We start from the raw sequence: 14454 nt of genomic DNA, 5'->3' as shown, positions 1-14454 counted from the left end.
GGTTCGCGTTCTACGTTGCAAGTGAGATCACGTACTCCGCAAAGACCCGTGTTATGCTTGCTTTGCGATGCGACGGAGCGTTGGACGGGGGCCCTCGATGCAAACGCAGGGAAGGACGGGACCGACGAGATGGGAGACGCGCCGCGGGGGGGTGGGGTGGTGACGTGAAAGCAAAGCCGAGTGTCTGGCGTTTTTATCCACTCTGATGTCGACGAGCAGATGCAACAGTCGAAGGCGGAGTGTGTGGGGGTGACAGGATACTCGAGCCGTTGACGGATGCAGGGACGCCTGATCGGATACAAGCTCGGCGGAGGGAAGGGTCAGGTGAAGAGAGGCAAAGGGCGAAAGCGGGCCTTTGCTCTGTATACCTCGTCGGGGCTCGCGGCGGATTCTGATCCTCGGTGGATGTGTTATCTGTTCCCACAGGAATGTGCTGAAGGGCGGATGATGGGCGTGCGGTGTGGACGGGCTGCCGCGCGATGAAGCGATTTTGCGAGACAGAAGGGGGATGGGAGAAGACGTGATGCGCGCGTGGAGAAGTGAGGAGGGGTTGCAAGGGCAAGGGGAGGGAAGGGAGGAGTTGGTGTCTGGTGCCGGATTGGAATTGGGCGGTGGTAATAGTGGGTGGCACCGGGAGAAGGGGGGAGGAGATAGAGGCCTGATGGTTATTCAGCGCCTGTGGTCCCTTGCCAGCGGTGACAATGTCCCAGAAGGCAGCCCAGAGTCTGTGCGCTGTCAGCATTCCCGATCGGTGATATAAACAGCTGCCTCCACTCACTCTGACAAGACGCCCTTCTGAACCTGAATCGGTAGCGGGGGCTGCTCGCCTAGTCCACCCTCTGTCCGAAGCTGAGCTGCTGTTGAGGTCAACTCGTTCTTCATGAGATACTCGTGGATGTAGGGTCGAAGTAAGGAATCGGCATCGCGGATCGGCTGACCGCCGATCTGCGATTGCACCGATCCGACTCGGCTCATATCGAACCCTTGACCCGTCATCTGGTGCTCCATCGCCGTTTGTTGCTGGTGCTGGGCAGCAGCCGTTGGCATGATCTGCCCCGGGGTCGCGGTCTGCTGTGGCGATGGGCGCATCACGGAGAGGAATAGGATGCTAGCGCAGGGGAAAGGCGACTAGAGGAGTCAGGAGCCCTAGGAGATGGGACTGAGACGAGGAGGGCCGGAGGGCCAGGAGGGGGGGGGCCAGGACCTTAGGACCCAGGATGCTGGCTGGCTGGCTGGCTGGCTGGCTGGCTGGCTGGCTTCCTGGCTGGGTGCGGCGGTGGGTTTTGCCAGGCAGGCGGCAGGGCAGAGGGCTGCAGAGGGCTGCAGAGGCTGGCCGCAGGATGGCAAAGGAGCAAACTCTGTCAGCCAGTCATACTTTTGGCGGAGGCGCCGAGAAAGACACACCGGACCCTGACAAAGGAATGCTTCCGTCTGCACCCACAGAATTCATTACAGTACTACTACTGCCCATTTTTTTTTCTAATCGGACATTCACTTTGCAGAACGCGAAACCTAATCTCCCATTACAACCGTGAACATGGATGCTGCGAAACCCAGTGATCATCGTCCGCTCAGCCCACGGCCCCGCCAGCAGCCAACGGGTCAGCCAGCCGGATCGACTGCACTCGATCCAAAGCTGAGGTATGCAAGTGCGACGCCACAGTCCTCGTGTCGACCGACGGCTCTCTGTCCTGTCTGCCCTTTAATTCCACCTCGCACCCACCGACGTGACGTGCATGCATAAGCAGAGGCGGATGGCCGTCGTGGCACCGCCGACATCACCGCCGTCCTAGTCCGCACCGCAAAATGCAGCTTAAGGAAGTTCCGTGACATGTTCGCTGCTGTCATGGTTGCACCGCAGCTCCGAGTGAGGCGCTGTCTGTGGACCTCCACTCTCGAACGGTCAGCTGCGCGCTGTTCTAAGCCCGTGGTGCGTGTTACGCGCTGTCTCGTGTCCGCTTTCAGGTCTCGGCGTCTGTCCGCGAGGCTACAAGAGTCACAGGTCACGGTGCAGGCGGCGCAGGCGGGCGCAGGCGACGTGCCCGCCGTGTCCCACCCACCCCGGCCTGCCCGGCGTCCCGTCCGTCCCACCGTGTCCCCCCTGTCCCAGAGCGGCCCGGATCCCATCGCACGTCCTCTCCCTCTGCTGGCCTGCAGCGGAACAATCCAATAATGCATGCTCATCCAAACCCTATTTCACCGCGTACCCCAGCCATGGTTTGCTTCTGCAGGTTTCCTGCGCCTGCACCTCCAATAACGATGCATGCGGCGATGCATGCATCGTTGGCCCCCCATGTGCTGCCAATGAATACCGCCAGTCAGTGACGGAGTGACCAGAACAATGTCACAGTTGACGCCAGGAGCTATGCAGCAGCACGCCGCATGATGCTATGGACGGAGAATATTAGACGCAGCCTGTGACCGGTAAGGGAAACGAAAGCCAGCTGAGCCAGATCTGGCAGATGTCCACGACTGCGCGCGTCATGTACGCGTGCCGCAGGGCCGCGGCTGATCTGCACCCAACCTCGGCGACACATGGGTGGTGAGTGATGCATGCTGCGATTTTATCGTGCGAACGAATGCAGGCGACAGCTTCGATCGAACAGCGACTGAAACGTACACATCACCGTTTACTTGAAGAGGAGAGCGAGAACGGGTCGACATAGAGTTTTAGCGCTCCGGCATCTCCTTCGCCGCGGCGTCCGCCTCCGCTCACGCCGTGCGCGGTGTGAGCGGCACATGCACGACGGCACGACGATCCGAAGGCATGCATAAACGAGGATAGGCAGACACGCATGTGACTGTGGAAGCATGAGAATATCACTGCGGCAGTACATGCCATCTCGCGCTAGTCCGTTGGCGTAGCCACTATATCTCCCAGATCCATGCCTGGCATGTCTAGTGATCTCGGTATCGCTGTACCTGGACCCAGTGCCCCGCCTTCGTTTCGAGGGAAGTGCATGAAAGCATGTGGCATCTCCTCCAGCTTGTAATGTTTACGTCTCAAGTGTACTCCTGCAGCATTACTGCAGCAGACAGGCCAATGAAGCAGAAACAAGAAACGGGCCATGATAACGTCACGCCGGCCGGCTTCATGCCCAACACGGCAAGAACAGCAGAGACGGCAAGGCAGCCGACGAGAATAGAGTTTCACGAGTTAATCATTCGGCGCTTTTTGCCCCTTTCCTCCTCTACCCCTTTGGCCGGCACTCCAGATCGCAGTTTTGCTGAGTTTCGCTCGTGAGAGCTGTCTCCTAGGCGCACTGGGTGATGAGCGCACTATGAGACAAGGAAGATGATGGATCACCCGTTCCGGAGGGCCCGGGGGATCAGCGGCCCACGGTAGCACGGTCCGGACCGGCATGTGGCTCCGGCTTGACCGGCTCGCGACTCGGGGCTTGAGGGAAGCAAACCAGGTGCGATTCTCGCCTGGGCGTCTATGAGGGTGTTGAAAAAGTGCAAGCGGAAGGCGTGGAAAAAGGCCTCACTCGGCCTCATTCGGCTCACCCATGCATCTCACACTGCGCATCACACGGCCGTGTTCGAGTGTTCGACCTGAAGCTCTGCAGCTCTGCAGTCTTTGCCTGAGAGCCTACTGAGAAACCTGAGGGGTGCTGATCCCAACGTGAACGCCATCGAGCTCCTGAATTGATTCATTATCAGGTGTGTGTGGTCCCTCCGGCCCTCCGTTCGGGCGGGCCGGCAGCCAGCACACACACTCATACGCTCGCTCGCTTCCTTTCGCTTAAGCCCACTCATCACATGTATCTCCCTCGTGCATTCTCAGAATAGCGAGGTGCTCTACTGCACATGCACATGCAGACAACTGCTGACGTGCTGACGCGGGAGTGGGTATTGCGGTGAATTGCGCAGAAGCAAAGAGTGGGGCGTCGACCTGCCAGCCTGGCTGGCCTGTGCATAGTGCTCCGGACAGGGAGAGATAAGGATGGCTTACGCGAGTGCCCCGAGTCCCCGCACTGCGGTCCTGCGACCGCGACTCGGCAAGACCCACTGCTCCGGCGCTCCAGCCCACCACCACGCATCCACGCGCCCGGCGATTATGGCGAGGTCTGGTGAGGTGTCGCGGTGTGCCGATCCACGCTCTCGTTCGAGCGGGCCGCGCTTTTCCCGTTCGCTCACGAGCAATATGCAGTCGTTGACATTGTCATTGAAGGAGACGTTTCTTGATGCGGAAGACTGACATGAGTTGATGATCCAATGCTAGCCCGAGCGGTATCAGCGGTAGATTGGCGGCAGACCGAGCGGCATCCCTCATCTGTGTCTGATCACCAATTGACTGTAGTGGCTCTGGCTCCGTGTCCAGGTCTTCGGTACGGCGACTGATATCGCGTTCTCGCAGTCGTGCAACCGTGCAACCGTGCAGCCGTGCAGCCGTGCAGTCGTGCAGCCGTGCAGTCGTGCAGTTACCCGGTCGTGCATGCATGCGCGGGCAACTCTTGGCAAGCCATTCGCCATTCGGTGCCGTGGCAAACTGCGTTCAACGCGAGGAGCCACAGAGCCCGTCGTGAGAATCAAGGCACGCCCCCGTACCCGTCGGACCAGTCAGAGACCGTGCAGCGAACGGAGAGGAGATCCACACCGAGGCCTACCGAGGCCTACCGAGCCGAGCCCGCCTGAAAGCTTGGGAACTGGCCGGAGATCTCTCCGCTGCCGCCGCTCTCTGCATGACCACCAGAATTCTGCTGCTCCACTCTGTGACCCAATGGCGTCGGCGAAGACAGTGCTGCGCAACGAGCGCAAACGTTCCATCATGCACATTGACTGGCTCTAAGCCCTCCTCTGCATGGTCGGAAGGTGTCTCTGCAGGATCTAACTGGAAGGAATAGGCCCTAACACACGCGCTCACGCGCCGCTTTTAGACTCTCTGGGGACGGATCCTGTGGGTCGTGACGGGTCCTGATCGCCGATCCCTTTTCCCACCGCCCACTGGGCCATTCGGTGTGCTAACGTGCTCCGCAGCTGTCACATGCAAATGGGCATGATGGCACGCTCGACACGCTCGACACGCTCCCGATCCATGCCACCGGCCCTGCTGGCCCTGCTAGCCCTGCCCCACTCTGGTACCCACAACCTAACAGAAATCCACCCCCACGCTCGCTTATGCGCGCGCCACTCTGCACTCATCCATTCAGAAGTGGAGAACAGGTCATTGTGAAGAGCAGAACCGAAGCGTGGGTATCAGATACGCTTTGGAACCCACCTGCCCGTCCAGTAGCACAGGAACAGCGCGAGCCCCGCACAAAGGAGCAGCGACGCGTCACGGTCCGCACGATCCGCACACGCCAAGCTGACAGCTCCACATGACGTCCTCCCCTGCACCGCCCAAGTGGCCGAACTGGCCCAGACTCGATCTCGCTGACCAGCTGACCTCGCATTCCGCTCGCATTCCTCGTTAAGCTGCTTCGTCCGCGTTCCGCCCGTCCTGACGTCCTGACCGCCTGGCATTCTGCCCGCACGCAGAGCTCAGTCTGGCCGTGCCTCCACACGTCCACACGTCTCCAGCTTCGGCACAGACCCGCAAACCGATGCGAGTGTGGCCGCAGACACTGACACGCAAGGGAAGGCTTTGGCCAGAAGCATCAGCCACGCCAAGCATGCGCTCCTCAGCCATCGCCCCAAAGCTAGTGGCTAATGCAGTTTGTTGCGTTTCATTTTTTGGCATCTACGTTGATCTCTTCCCTTGGGCTACTTTTGGCCAGCTTAAGCCGACTTGCCGAGGGCCGCGTTGATGGCCTCGAAGACCTCGAGCTCGATGCGGGCCTCAGCCTTCTCCTGCTCAGAGGCCGACGAGCCGATGACCTTCTGGGCCTCAGAGATACCGTTGCGGACAGCCTGGCGTTAGCTTATATGGACAGACGTTAGCTCGGGTACTCACGTCGGCGGAGAACTTGTCGATGGGGTAGGCCTCGACAGCGTTGATGGTGAGGGTGTTGTTGGGGTGGACAGTGGCGAAGCCGGTGGAGACTGAGGTCAGTGTGAATGCTCCAAGGTCGTGAATGTGGCACCGCCAAGGAGACGTCGGACTGCGCTCATCGCACTCCATAGCTGCACGACAGCCTCGGGACCATGTCGCAGCGATCGAGAGCCGTGTGATAGACGACGTTGTGGCAAATCCTGTCGGGATCTGCTGAGCGACGTGAAGTTGCCGTCCCGACCAATGATGCGAGAGCAAGCGACCTTGCGCAGTTCCTTCATCGTCGCCCGTCCGTGTTCCAAGCGATGCCGAGTCTGTACTCACCGAAGTACTTGCCGGTCTTGCCGCCCTCCTCGATAACCTCAACAACACCGGGGCGGAGGGCCTCGATGGAAGGAACGTGGTTCGAGAGGATACCCATGTCACCAGTAGCGGCGGGGATGTTCACCTGGGTGACAGCCTGCGACGAGAAGATAGCCTGACGTCAGCACGTTGCACAATGAAGTCGAAGCCAGCCAAATAAACGCAATGCAGGACGCATAGAGTGTCGGCGCAGGTCGCTCGGCGGCCGCGAGAATGGGTCGAGGCGGAGCAAAGTCTGGGGCACGTTGCAAGCAGTCCCTGAAGGTCGACATGAAATCGACAACAATCTCGTCCGGATGATCTCTTTCCAACAACAACAAACAGACTGAGCTCTGGAGAAGGCGAGATTGAGACCGGCGCGCAATTGCGATCGTATCGATGTCAATTCCGCCCCTCCGACGCCAATTCCCGGTTCTCAATCTCAACCTCATCGCGAACCCGACCCCTGCCGCGCTTCCAGACTCTCCGCAACGCTTCCTCCTCTCATTCTGTCCTTCCAGAGCTTCTACGCTTCCGTTCTTTCGTTCGTGCATTGCGTTTCTTTGGCCGGCGCGAGTCGAGACGAACCTGCGAGGGGGAAACAAGCGAGAGCTTGAGCTTGTCGTCGGCAACGTCGGCGTAACCGCGGCGGGCGACACGGGCGATCGAGGCCTGGCGAGCGGCGACGCGGAACGACGAAGAGAGGCGGAGGGCGGACATTTTTGGGCTGTGGGGGATGAGTCAGATGGTGATCGAGGCGGCGACGTCGAGCTCAACGTACAGAGTAGGGAGGTGGTTGAGCTTGGTGTCACTCGGCTACGCTTGCTATGGTGGAGAATCGACAGCCAGGAGCAAGCAGGACGGACACGGCACGCTGAAACGCCGAAACTCCCTCTGTGGCATCCAACCCGAAGACACCCGAGCTCCCCTGTTATCAGATCGCAAACACAATTACGTGTGGCCACGTGCACCTCGCATGGTTGCCGCCGCTCAATATTTTGAAGTTCATGACGTCCACCTGCAAGATAACACCTGCTGCACCTAGATTACTACCACCCGAGCATCGACCATGGCGCGCAAGAACTCCAGAGCGAGTGCCGTCTTCAGCGCCTCGACCGAGGGGAAGAAGAAGTCCAAGCCCAAGGGCAAGGGCAAGGTCCGCGACAATGTCGACGACGCGTACACCTTTGAGCAGGAGCTCCCCAAGCGACACCGCACCGCCGAGTCCAAGTTCGCCCTTACGCGCGAGGAGAAGGTCGGCGGCGCCAGGCGGATTGACGACGAGGACGAGGACGACATGAACGCCCGAATCCGCAAGGTCGCCATGATGATCGCCGGAGACGACAAGGCCGACGTGCTCGACAGTGACGACGAGGACGTCGAGTCCGATGACGCCTGGGACAGCGAGGGCAGCGATGAGGAGCGCTGGGGGGATGCGTTCCGGAAATTGGAGAAGGGCAAGGGAAAGAAGGGCAAGGGCAAGGAGGAGGTTCTGAAGGTAGGTTGTCGGACTCCGCTATCGCTGATTGTAGCCCGCGAAGCCACTGAAGATCAATCTCGATGAGACCGACGACGAGGAGAGCGACCCCGAGGTTGAGCGGTCACCAAAGACCGCGTTCAAGTCTGCTTTCCCAGAGGAGGAAGGAGAAGATGACGAAGACGAGGATGATGAAGAAGACGACGAGGGCGACGACGAAGACGATGATGATGATGAGGAGGAGGATGAGGACGATGAGGAGGAAGACGAGGAGATGTTCGAGGACCCCGAACTTCCCTCCGATCTCTCTGATGACTCTGACGAGGATCTCGACGGGCTGGACGCGTTTGTGGACAACCTCGCCGCTGCGGACAAGAAGAGCAAAGCACAGCCGGATGCGGAGAAGAAGCGACGAGTACTGCCGGTGGCCAAGGGCCCTGGTCTTGCCGACGGTGGTGACCTTGCCCTCAAGAACCGTAAGTCACTGCCAGCGGGCCGAGCTAACAGCTACAGAGAACAAGGTCGATCTGTCATCTCTTATCGCCTCTGCCCCGGGTCTCGCTGGCGCCTCGAGCCTTCTGCCGTCGAAGAAGGAGAACAAGTCGACGTCCGTCCTGAAGGGCGGAGTGCTCGCTGCTCCCCTTCCCACTCGAGTCCAGGAGCGCTTGGACCGAGAGGCTGCTTACGAGCAGACGAAGCAGGAGGGACAGAAGGTCGACGCTCATGAAGCGCGTCAAGGAGGCGGAGCATCTGTCCTTCCCGCTGCAGGCGACCGAGCGCGGTGGCGTTAAGTCATCTGGTGAGGTTGTCGCCACTTTCAAGCCGGAGAACGAGCACGAGTCCGCCGTCCAGGCTCTCCTTGCGAAGGCGAACCTGACCGACTCCGGCGTTACTGCCGCGGAGGATGCTGCCCTGCGTGGCCAAGATCTGAGCCCGGAGGAGATTGCCGCCCGCCGAGCCGAGCTCCGTCACCAGCGTGAGCTCATGTTCCGCGCCGAGGCAAAGGCGAAGCGCGTCGCCAAGATCAAGTCGAAGACGTTCCGCAAGCTCAAGCGCAAGCGTGAGGCTAAGGCTGCCGGTGACGGTCCCAGCCTTGAGGACCTGGAGCGACTGGACCCTGAGGCCGCTGCCGAGGAGCGTGAGCGCCTCGACCGCGAGCGCGCCCTCGAGCGTGCCACTCAGCGTCACTCGGCCCGCAACCGCTGGGCCACCAACGCTGCTCCCACCGACGAGGCCATGGAGGCTCGTCAGGACATGTTCGACATGCGTGACAGACTCCGTGCCAAGGTCCACGCCAAGGACGGCTCTGAGAGCGAGTCGTCCGAGTCCGAGGACGACAGCGACGAGGAGGCTATCAAGACGCGGGCGTTCGACCAGCTTTCCAAGCTTGACAGCAAGCTGCCCGAGGTGCCCCAGAAGAAGGGCCTCATGCAGATGGCTTTCATGAAGAAGGCTGAGGAGCGCGAGATGAAGAAGGTCGCCGAGGAGGAGGCCAACCTGCGCCGCGACCTCGAGATGTTCGGCGACGACAGCGACAGTGGCAGCGACTCTGACGAGGCTGAGGTGCTCAAGCTTGGAGAGGGTCGCATGGTCTTCGGCCGCGCTGCAGGTGACGACAAGCCCGCGAAGGCCAAGCCTGCCGCGCCGGCAGCGAATGGAAGTGCCACCAAGGCTCGTTCTCGTTCCCCTTCTCCTGCTGTCGGAGTGTTCGGCGACGTCAACCCTTGGCTTGATGGCACCAACTCTGGTCCCTCCCGCAAGCGCAACAAGCTCACTGCTACGGCTGAGACCAAGGCGGTCGGCAAGCTCAAGAAGGCTGCCCAGGTTAAGGGCGACGACGAGGTCGAGATCTCACTTGCTGCTCCCAAGGCTTCCAAGGCCACCATGAAGGCTGAGAAGGTTGTCCCGCCGCCCAAGGCTGCAGAGGCGAAGGCGCCGAAGTCGATTCTCAAGGTCAAGTCTGACGTCTCGACCGAGCAGGCGAAGGCTGCTACGTCGAACAAGCGACGAGCTGCCGACTCTGATTCCGACTCTGACTCCGATGCCGATCTCCTTCCCGTCGCCGGCAATGGCCCCAAGGCCTTCACGCAGCGCGAGCTCGTCGCTGAGGCGTTCGCGGGCGACAACGTCGTCGAGGACTTTGCGCGCGAGAAGGCTGCCCTGATTGAGGCCGACGCGCCGCAAACGGTCGACACGTCGTTGCCCGGCTGGGGCTCGTGGGGCGGCAAGGGCACGAAGAAGCGGAAGACGAACCCCAAGTTCCTCAAGAAGACGGCAGGTGTCGCCGCCGAGGACCGCAAGGACGCCGGACGTGCGAATGTCATCATCACGGAGAAGAAAGACAAGAAGGCCGCCCGCTTCCTCCCCACGGACCTGCCGTACCCCTACACCAGCGTGGCGCAGTACGAGGCCGCCATGGCGGCCAACATCGGAAGCGAGTTCAACTCGCGCGCCGCCTTCCAGCGCGGCACGCTGCCGCGCGTCACGAAGAAGCCCGGTGCCATCGTCGAGCCGATTCGCAAGCTGTTCTAGTTTCTGTCAGTTTCAGTGTCACGTTTCCATCTCCAATCTTAGACGCATTGTTTTTGTATGCATTTATGGGCTTCATTGATTGACTTTGCACATTAGCTGCCAGGAATTGTAGGTACGCAGCGTACCATGTTAAGGGTGGCGCAATGACAGCCCGGGAACTGACTTCGAGCGTCGAAGACAAGCCAGTCTCGGAGGGTACCGGTGAGGAACGATGGCGAATGTCCGTAGAGTCATGCATACGGTTTCGGGTGAAGGAAGGAATGCAGCCCGAAATACGAACAAAGGGTGAGAGGCATACATGAGCGTGGCGCTGTGGCACACCTTCTCGACGACGCCAAAGCCCACATCCCCACAGGCTCTCGTGACGTGATACAAAACACCATGGACGCCATCGCACCTGTAACAATGGGGTCAAGCCTGAGCAGGTGGATGCTCGCGCCGAGTGACCTGCGAGCTCAAGTCCGCCGACTGACCAGGACGAGTCTACTGACGCATGCGACACGCACCCCAGACACTTGGGGCGCACAGACGAATGCACGGAGCGTCTCCACACTGTCCTCGTGACAAGAAGAAGCGAGGGTGCTAGCGGGCACCCTAGTGCAAGAGTGTGTTTAGCCTTCAAATGGTACGAGACGCAGACGACACATGCGCCTGCGTCAGTGCTCATTATGCGTCAGCGGCGCGAGAGCTCTTGTCACTCCAAGAGGTGTCTGCGTGCACCGTCCGCCCCGTCGCCCTTGCTGTCTGGACTACCCTTGTGTTCTGTCATGATGACTCGATCACATATAAGCTGCTGCTCTGCGCATGCTGCAACGCTTTTGACTGCAACTTTCGACCGCTTCGTACTCTGACAGTTTATTTCATTGCCTTGTTCACCTTCATCCAGCTGGATCTGGTCCCCTCACTCTTTACTCGCAAACCGCCTCGCCATGTCTTACTGGGTCTCGCCGCAGGCGGTGAGCTGCACGTTCCTCAGATCAGAAGCTTACCAACAGTGTACGACTTTCTCCTTCGACTATGCCCTTGATGGGGCCGAGTGGGTGACGCTCGAAAAGTACATCCTCGACTATATGCTCCAAGAAGGCCGTGAGTGTCGTGGCTGTGCCGCTCCCACCCACAATCCAGTGATGACCATGCAAGGCCTATCTGAGTCTCTGACCATGAATGCCCATTGAGACATGTCTGATGGATTTGTCTGCAGTTCGCTTCTGCGCACCTCAGTGGCAAGCTAACACCAGTGTGGCCATCATCCATCAGTCGCGACAGCAACGGTGACAGGACCAACCTGCACCTGTACACCGGGAAAGACTGGGTCGGCCGGTACGAGGAGGATGTGTGCACCATCATCAGCCAGATTGCTGGGAACGTCGGGTGAGTGACACGAATGCGCGAGAGCACAGCAACGAGTCCTGCTAGGCCCTGCCTTCCCTGCAGTGTGTCGGATGTGGCAACGATGGAGAATCTCGGAGCGCCAGTGCAAGGAACAGCCGACGCACCGCGCTCCTCGCACGCTGCGCGTGCACTGCAAGGGCGCCGTTGGGTCTATCCTGGTGGAACCACCTCTCTTGTTGTACCACCTGACGTGCGCTGACCCCGCAGCATTGCCGTGAGCACGAGCCCGTGCTAGCCGTGCCACCCTGCAGGCGCCGTCCGACGGGCGAGTCGAGCAGCCCCCGGGACGTTGTCCGGAGGGCGTGTGCGCTCCGAAACACAAACTCCGAAGGGATGCTGCGTGCCGCCAGTCCGCCACGGACCCCACAGACCCGATCCCATGCCATGACCCGGCTCTTCAACTCATCACCTTCCCCCACCTCCACATCCCCACGGTCCGCCACGAACACCTCCACACTGGCCACACGGACCTCCCCTCCTCACCTGCCTCCTTCCTCCTTCCCCACCTCGACACCCAACCCTCCACCGCTGTGCGGCTGTCACAGCACTGCGCTCGACGCGCCAAAATGTATCCTCCAATGCTGAGCCAACTATGGTACATCTATGCATATTACATTACTCTGCCGGGTTCGGCAGCCTCCTGAAGCACGCGACCCACTTGTCGCCGCCGTTGCGCTCGACCTTCTTTCCCTCCTCCGTCGCCGTGCGGGCAGCCTCGAGGATCGGGTCGTCCTTCAGCTCCTCGGTCGGAATGTACTCGAACAGAGGGTGCTTGTGCAGGTGGTGCGCCATCCACTCGTGCAGGTCTGGCTGTCAGCTCATCCTGGTTGTCAGAGAAAGCTCACCCTTCACATCCGTAACGGTGTAGAGAATACCGCCCTCCTTGAGCACATAGGCGTACTCGGCGAGGAGCGTCGTGGTAACAATGCGCGCCTTCTGCTTGCGCAGCTTGAAGTGCGGGTCCGGGAACAGGAAGAAGATCTTGGACAGCTGTCCCTTCTCGAAGAAGTTGGGCATGTGCTTCATCGAGTTGGCGCGGATGACGGACACATTCTGGAAGCCTCCGGGCTTGCCGTCCGGTCCGGCATTCTCCTGGCGCGCGTGCGCAATACGGTCAGAAACGTACTGCGTAACGGCAACACGAATCTCCATTCCTGCAAGTCAGTCTACCTCCCACAAATATGCGTCTGGGACAGGCCTCGGGTGACTCACCAAGCATGAGGGTGTCGGGGAACTGAGGAGCGAGAGCCATCAGAAGTCCACCGAAGCCACAACCGACGTCGGCCCACTCGACCTTCTTCTCTCCGGGAGGAAAGTACTTCGGGTAGTGGACTGACCAGTCCATCTGGTCAGGGGAAGCGGGGCTGTTGTTAGCACTTGGTCAAAGCAGTTGCAGCATGTGCGGTCATAGCTGCCAGCGAGATGCCGTCGCATCCATGCAGAACGTATCTGGGCCAAAATACACAACTCGACGGTCTGCGCTGAAACCCTGCACTCACTAGTCGAGCTCATGGTCGACAAAGACGTTCGCGTGCGCACGCTGGCGGTAGAAGCGCTTCTGGGAGGAGTTAGCTTGCGGTCTTGGCAAGGAAAGCTTACCTGGGGCTCACGGAGGAGGCCTCCCTCAGTTCCCTCAGTCGGCGTCGTGTCGGCCATGGTCTCGTGGTCGCGCTTGCTCATGTCGGAGGTGACGTGTGGGACGAGGATGCTTAACTGCAGGTCGAACCCAACAATCGTGAACTACGAAATCTCGACATTTGGAGTCACGTGCTAGGCACACCACGTGGGTCCGAAATGGTGAGCAACTGCCCGATTGATTCCGCTGGACCCTTTGCACTTGCTTTGCAAGGACCTCGCCTTCTCTTTGCGTTTCAGCAGCAGATCCGCCGTCTTTGCCACCTAACCACGACCACCACGATGCTTCTGCGACGCCTCAACCACGTCGCCGAGGCCAGCGTCAAGCCGGCGACGCGTGGACGCTCGCGTCCCGTCCGCTGCGTCCCTCGCCGCGTCAAGGCCGACCTTACCCCCGCCTCTTCCAAGCCGACTCACGGCCGCCGCCTCCGTCGCGGCGCTATCCGCCCTATGGAGATCTCGTCTGAGACGCCCTACATGGCCAAGCCTGCCTGGAACCCCGCTCCGCTGTACCCCTTCCAGGCCGGTCTCCACATGGGTCTCAACGGACACATGCCCCTCCCGGTCCCGCTCGGCGTCTCGCATTATGCTAAGAAGCTGCCCGAGGCGCCGCTCTTTGAGGCCCCCAAGCTCGGAAACCCCCTCGCTGAGCTCCCGAAGACGAGCTCTATGGTCGGCGACCACCTCGCTGTCACGAGCGCCCTCGCTCACCCCGCCCTTAGCTCGAACCTCGGCTCGTTCGCTCCCCGTTCTTTCGTCGTTGACGTGAACGCCGACGCTCACGTCGCCTCTGACCTCGAGAAGGCCGCCGAGGCCGTCAAGACCCAGGCTGACTTTGAGTGGGAGCTGATCATGAGCAACCTGGGCGCCGGTTCGCGCCGTGTTGCGGAGGTCGAGAAGGTCGACGAGGCTGCCATGAAGGACGCTCTTGCTGGTCTTGACGGCCTTCTTGCGCGCATGTCGGTTGAGACTGAGCAGGACTTTGAGGTTTCGATGGACTCGGTCAGGCGAAAGAGGCAGAAGAAGATGTCGAAGCACAAGCACAAGAAGAGGAGAAAGGTGAGCATTATGGTCGTGACATGAACTGACGTCTTCAGGCCAACCGTGCCGAGCGCAAGCGTCTCCGCAAGTAATCGTCTTC

General features: G+C 60.3%; 5 protein-coding genes across 5 annotated transcripts; 2 read left to right on the top strand and 3 right to left on the bottom strand.

The window, feature by feature from the left end:
* Positions 1-193: 193 nt before the first annotated feature.
* On the bottom strand, positions 194-1089 carry A1Q1_04259 (uncharacterized protein; the record flags this gene model as incomplete). Its single annotated transcript, XM_014322636.1, has 2 exons — positions 194-725; positions 779-1089. 2 exons carry the CDS (start codon positions 1087-1089, stop codon positions 194-196), a joined length of 843 nt encoding a protein of 280 aa, XP_014178111.1.
* A 4632-nt stretch (positions 1090-5721) lies between these two features.
* On the bottom strand, positions 5722-6997 carry A1Q1_04258 (uncharacterized protein; the record flags this gene model as incomplete). Its single annotated transcript, XM_014322635.1, has 4 exons — positions 5722-5853; positions 5897-6210; positions 6260-6395; positions 6866-6997. 4 exons carry the CDS (start codon positions 6995-6997, stop codon positions 5722-5724), a joined length of 714 nt encoding a protein of 237 aa, XP_014178110.1.
* Positions 6998-7346: 349 nt separating this feature from the next.
* Positions 7347-10286, top strand: A1Q1_04257 (nucleolar protein, component of the small subunit (SSU) processome, Utp14p; the record flags this gene model as incomplete). Its single annotated transcript, XM_014322634.1, has 4 exons — positions 7347-7775; positions 7819-8230; positions 8268-8361; positions 8414-10286. 4 exons carry the CDS (start codon positions 7347-7349, stop codon positions 10284-10286), a joined length of 2808 nt encoding a protein of 935 aa, XP_014178109.1.
* A 1871-nt stretch (positions 10287-12157) lies between these two features.
* A1Q1_04256 (tRNA (guanine-N7-)-methyltransferase) lies at positions 12158-13358 on the bottom strand (the record flags this gene model as incomplete). The annotated part of the gene is made up of 6 exons (XM_014322633.1): positions 12158-12206; positions 12337-12484; positions 12524-12832; positions 12891-13042; positions 13178-13236; positions 13278-13358. The coding sequence occupies 6 exons, from the start codon at positions 13356-13358 to the stop codon at positions 12158-12160; spliced, it is 798 nt and encodes a 265-aa protein (XP_014178108.1).
* Positions 13359-13595: 237 nt separating this feature from the next.
* On the top strand, positions 13596-14446 carry A1Q1_04255 (uncharacterized protein; the record flags this gene model as incomplete). The annotated part of the gene is made up of 2 exons (XM_014322632.1): positions 13596-14372; positions 14411-14446. The coding sequence occupies 2 exons, from the start codon at positions 13596-13598 to the stop codon at positions 14444-14446; spliced, it is 813 nt and encodes a 270-aa protein (XP_014178107.1).
* Between the last annotated feature and the right edge of the window lie 8 nt (positions 14447-14454).

The sequence above is a fragment of the Trichosporon asahii genome (assembly GCF_000293215.1).
Source record: "Trichosporon asahii var. asahii CBS 2479 unplaced genomic scaffold scaffold00070, whole genome shotgun sequence".
NCBI classification, from domain to species: Eukaryota; Fungi; Basidiomycota; class Tremellomycetes; order Trichosporonales; family Trichosporonaceae; genus Trichosporon; species Trichosporon asahii.
Note: the sequence above shows the minus strand (reverse complement) of the source record. Positions and strands in the feature narration are given on the sequence as shown.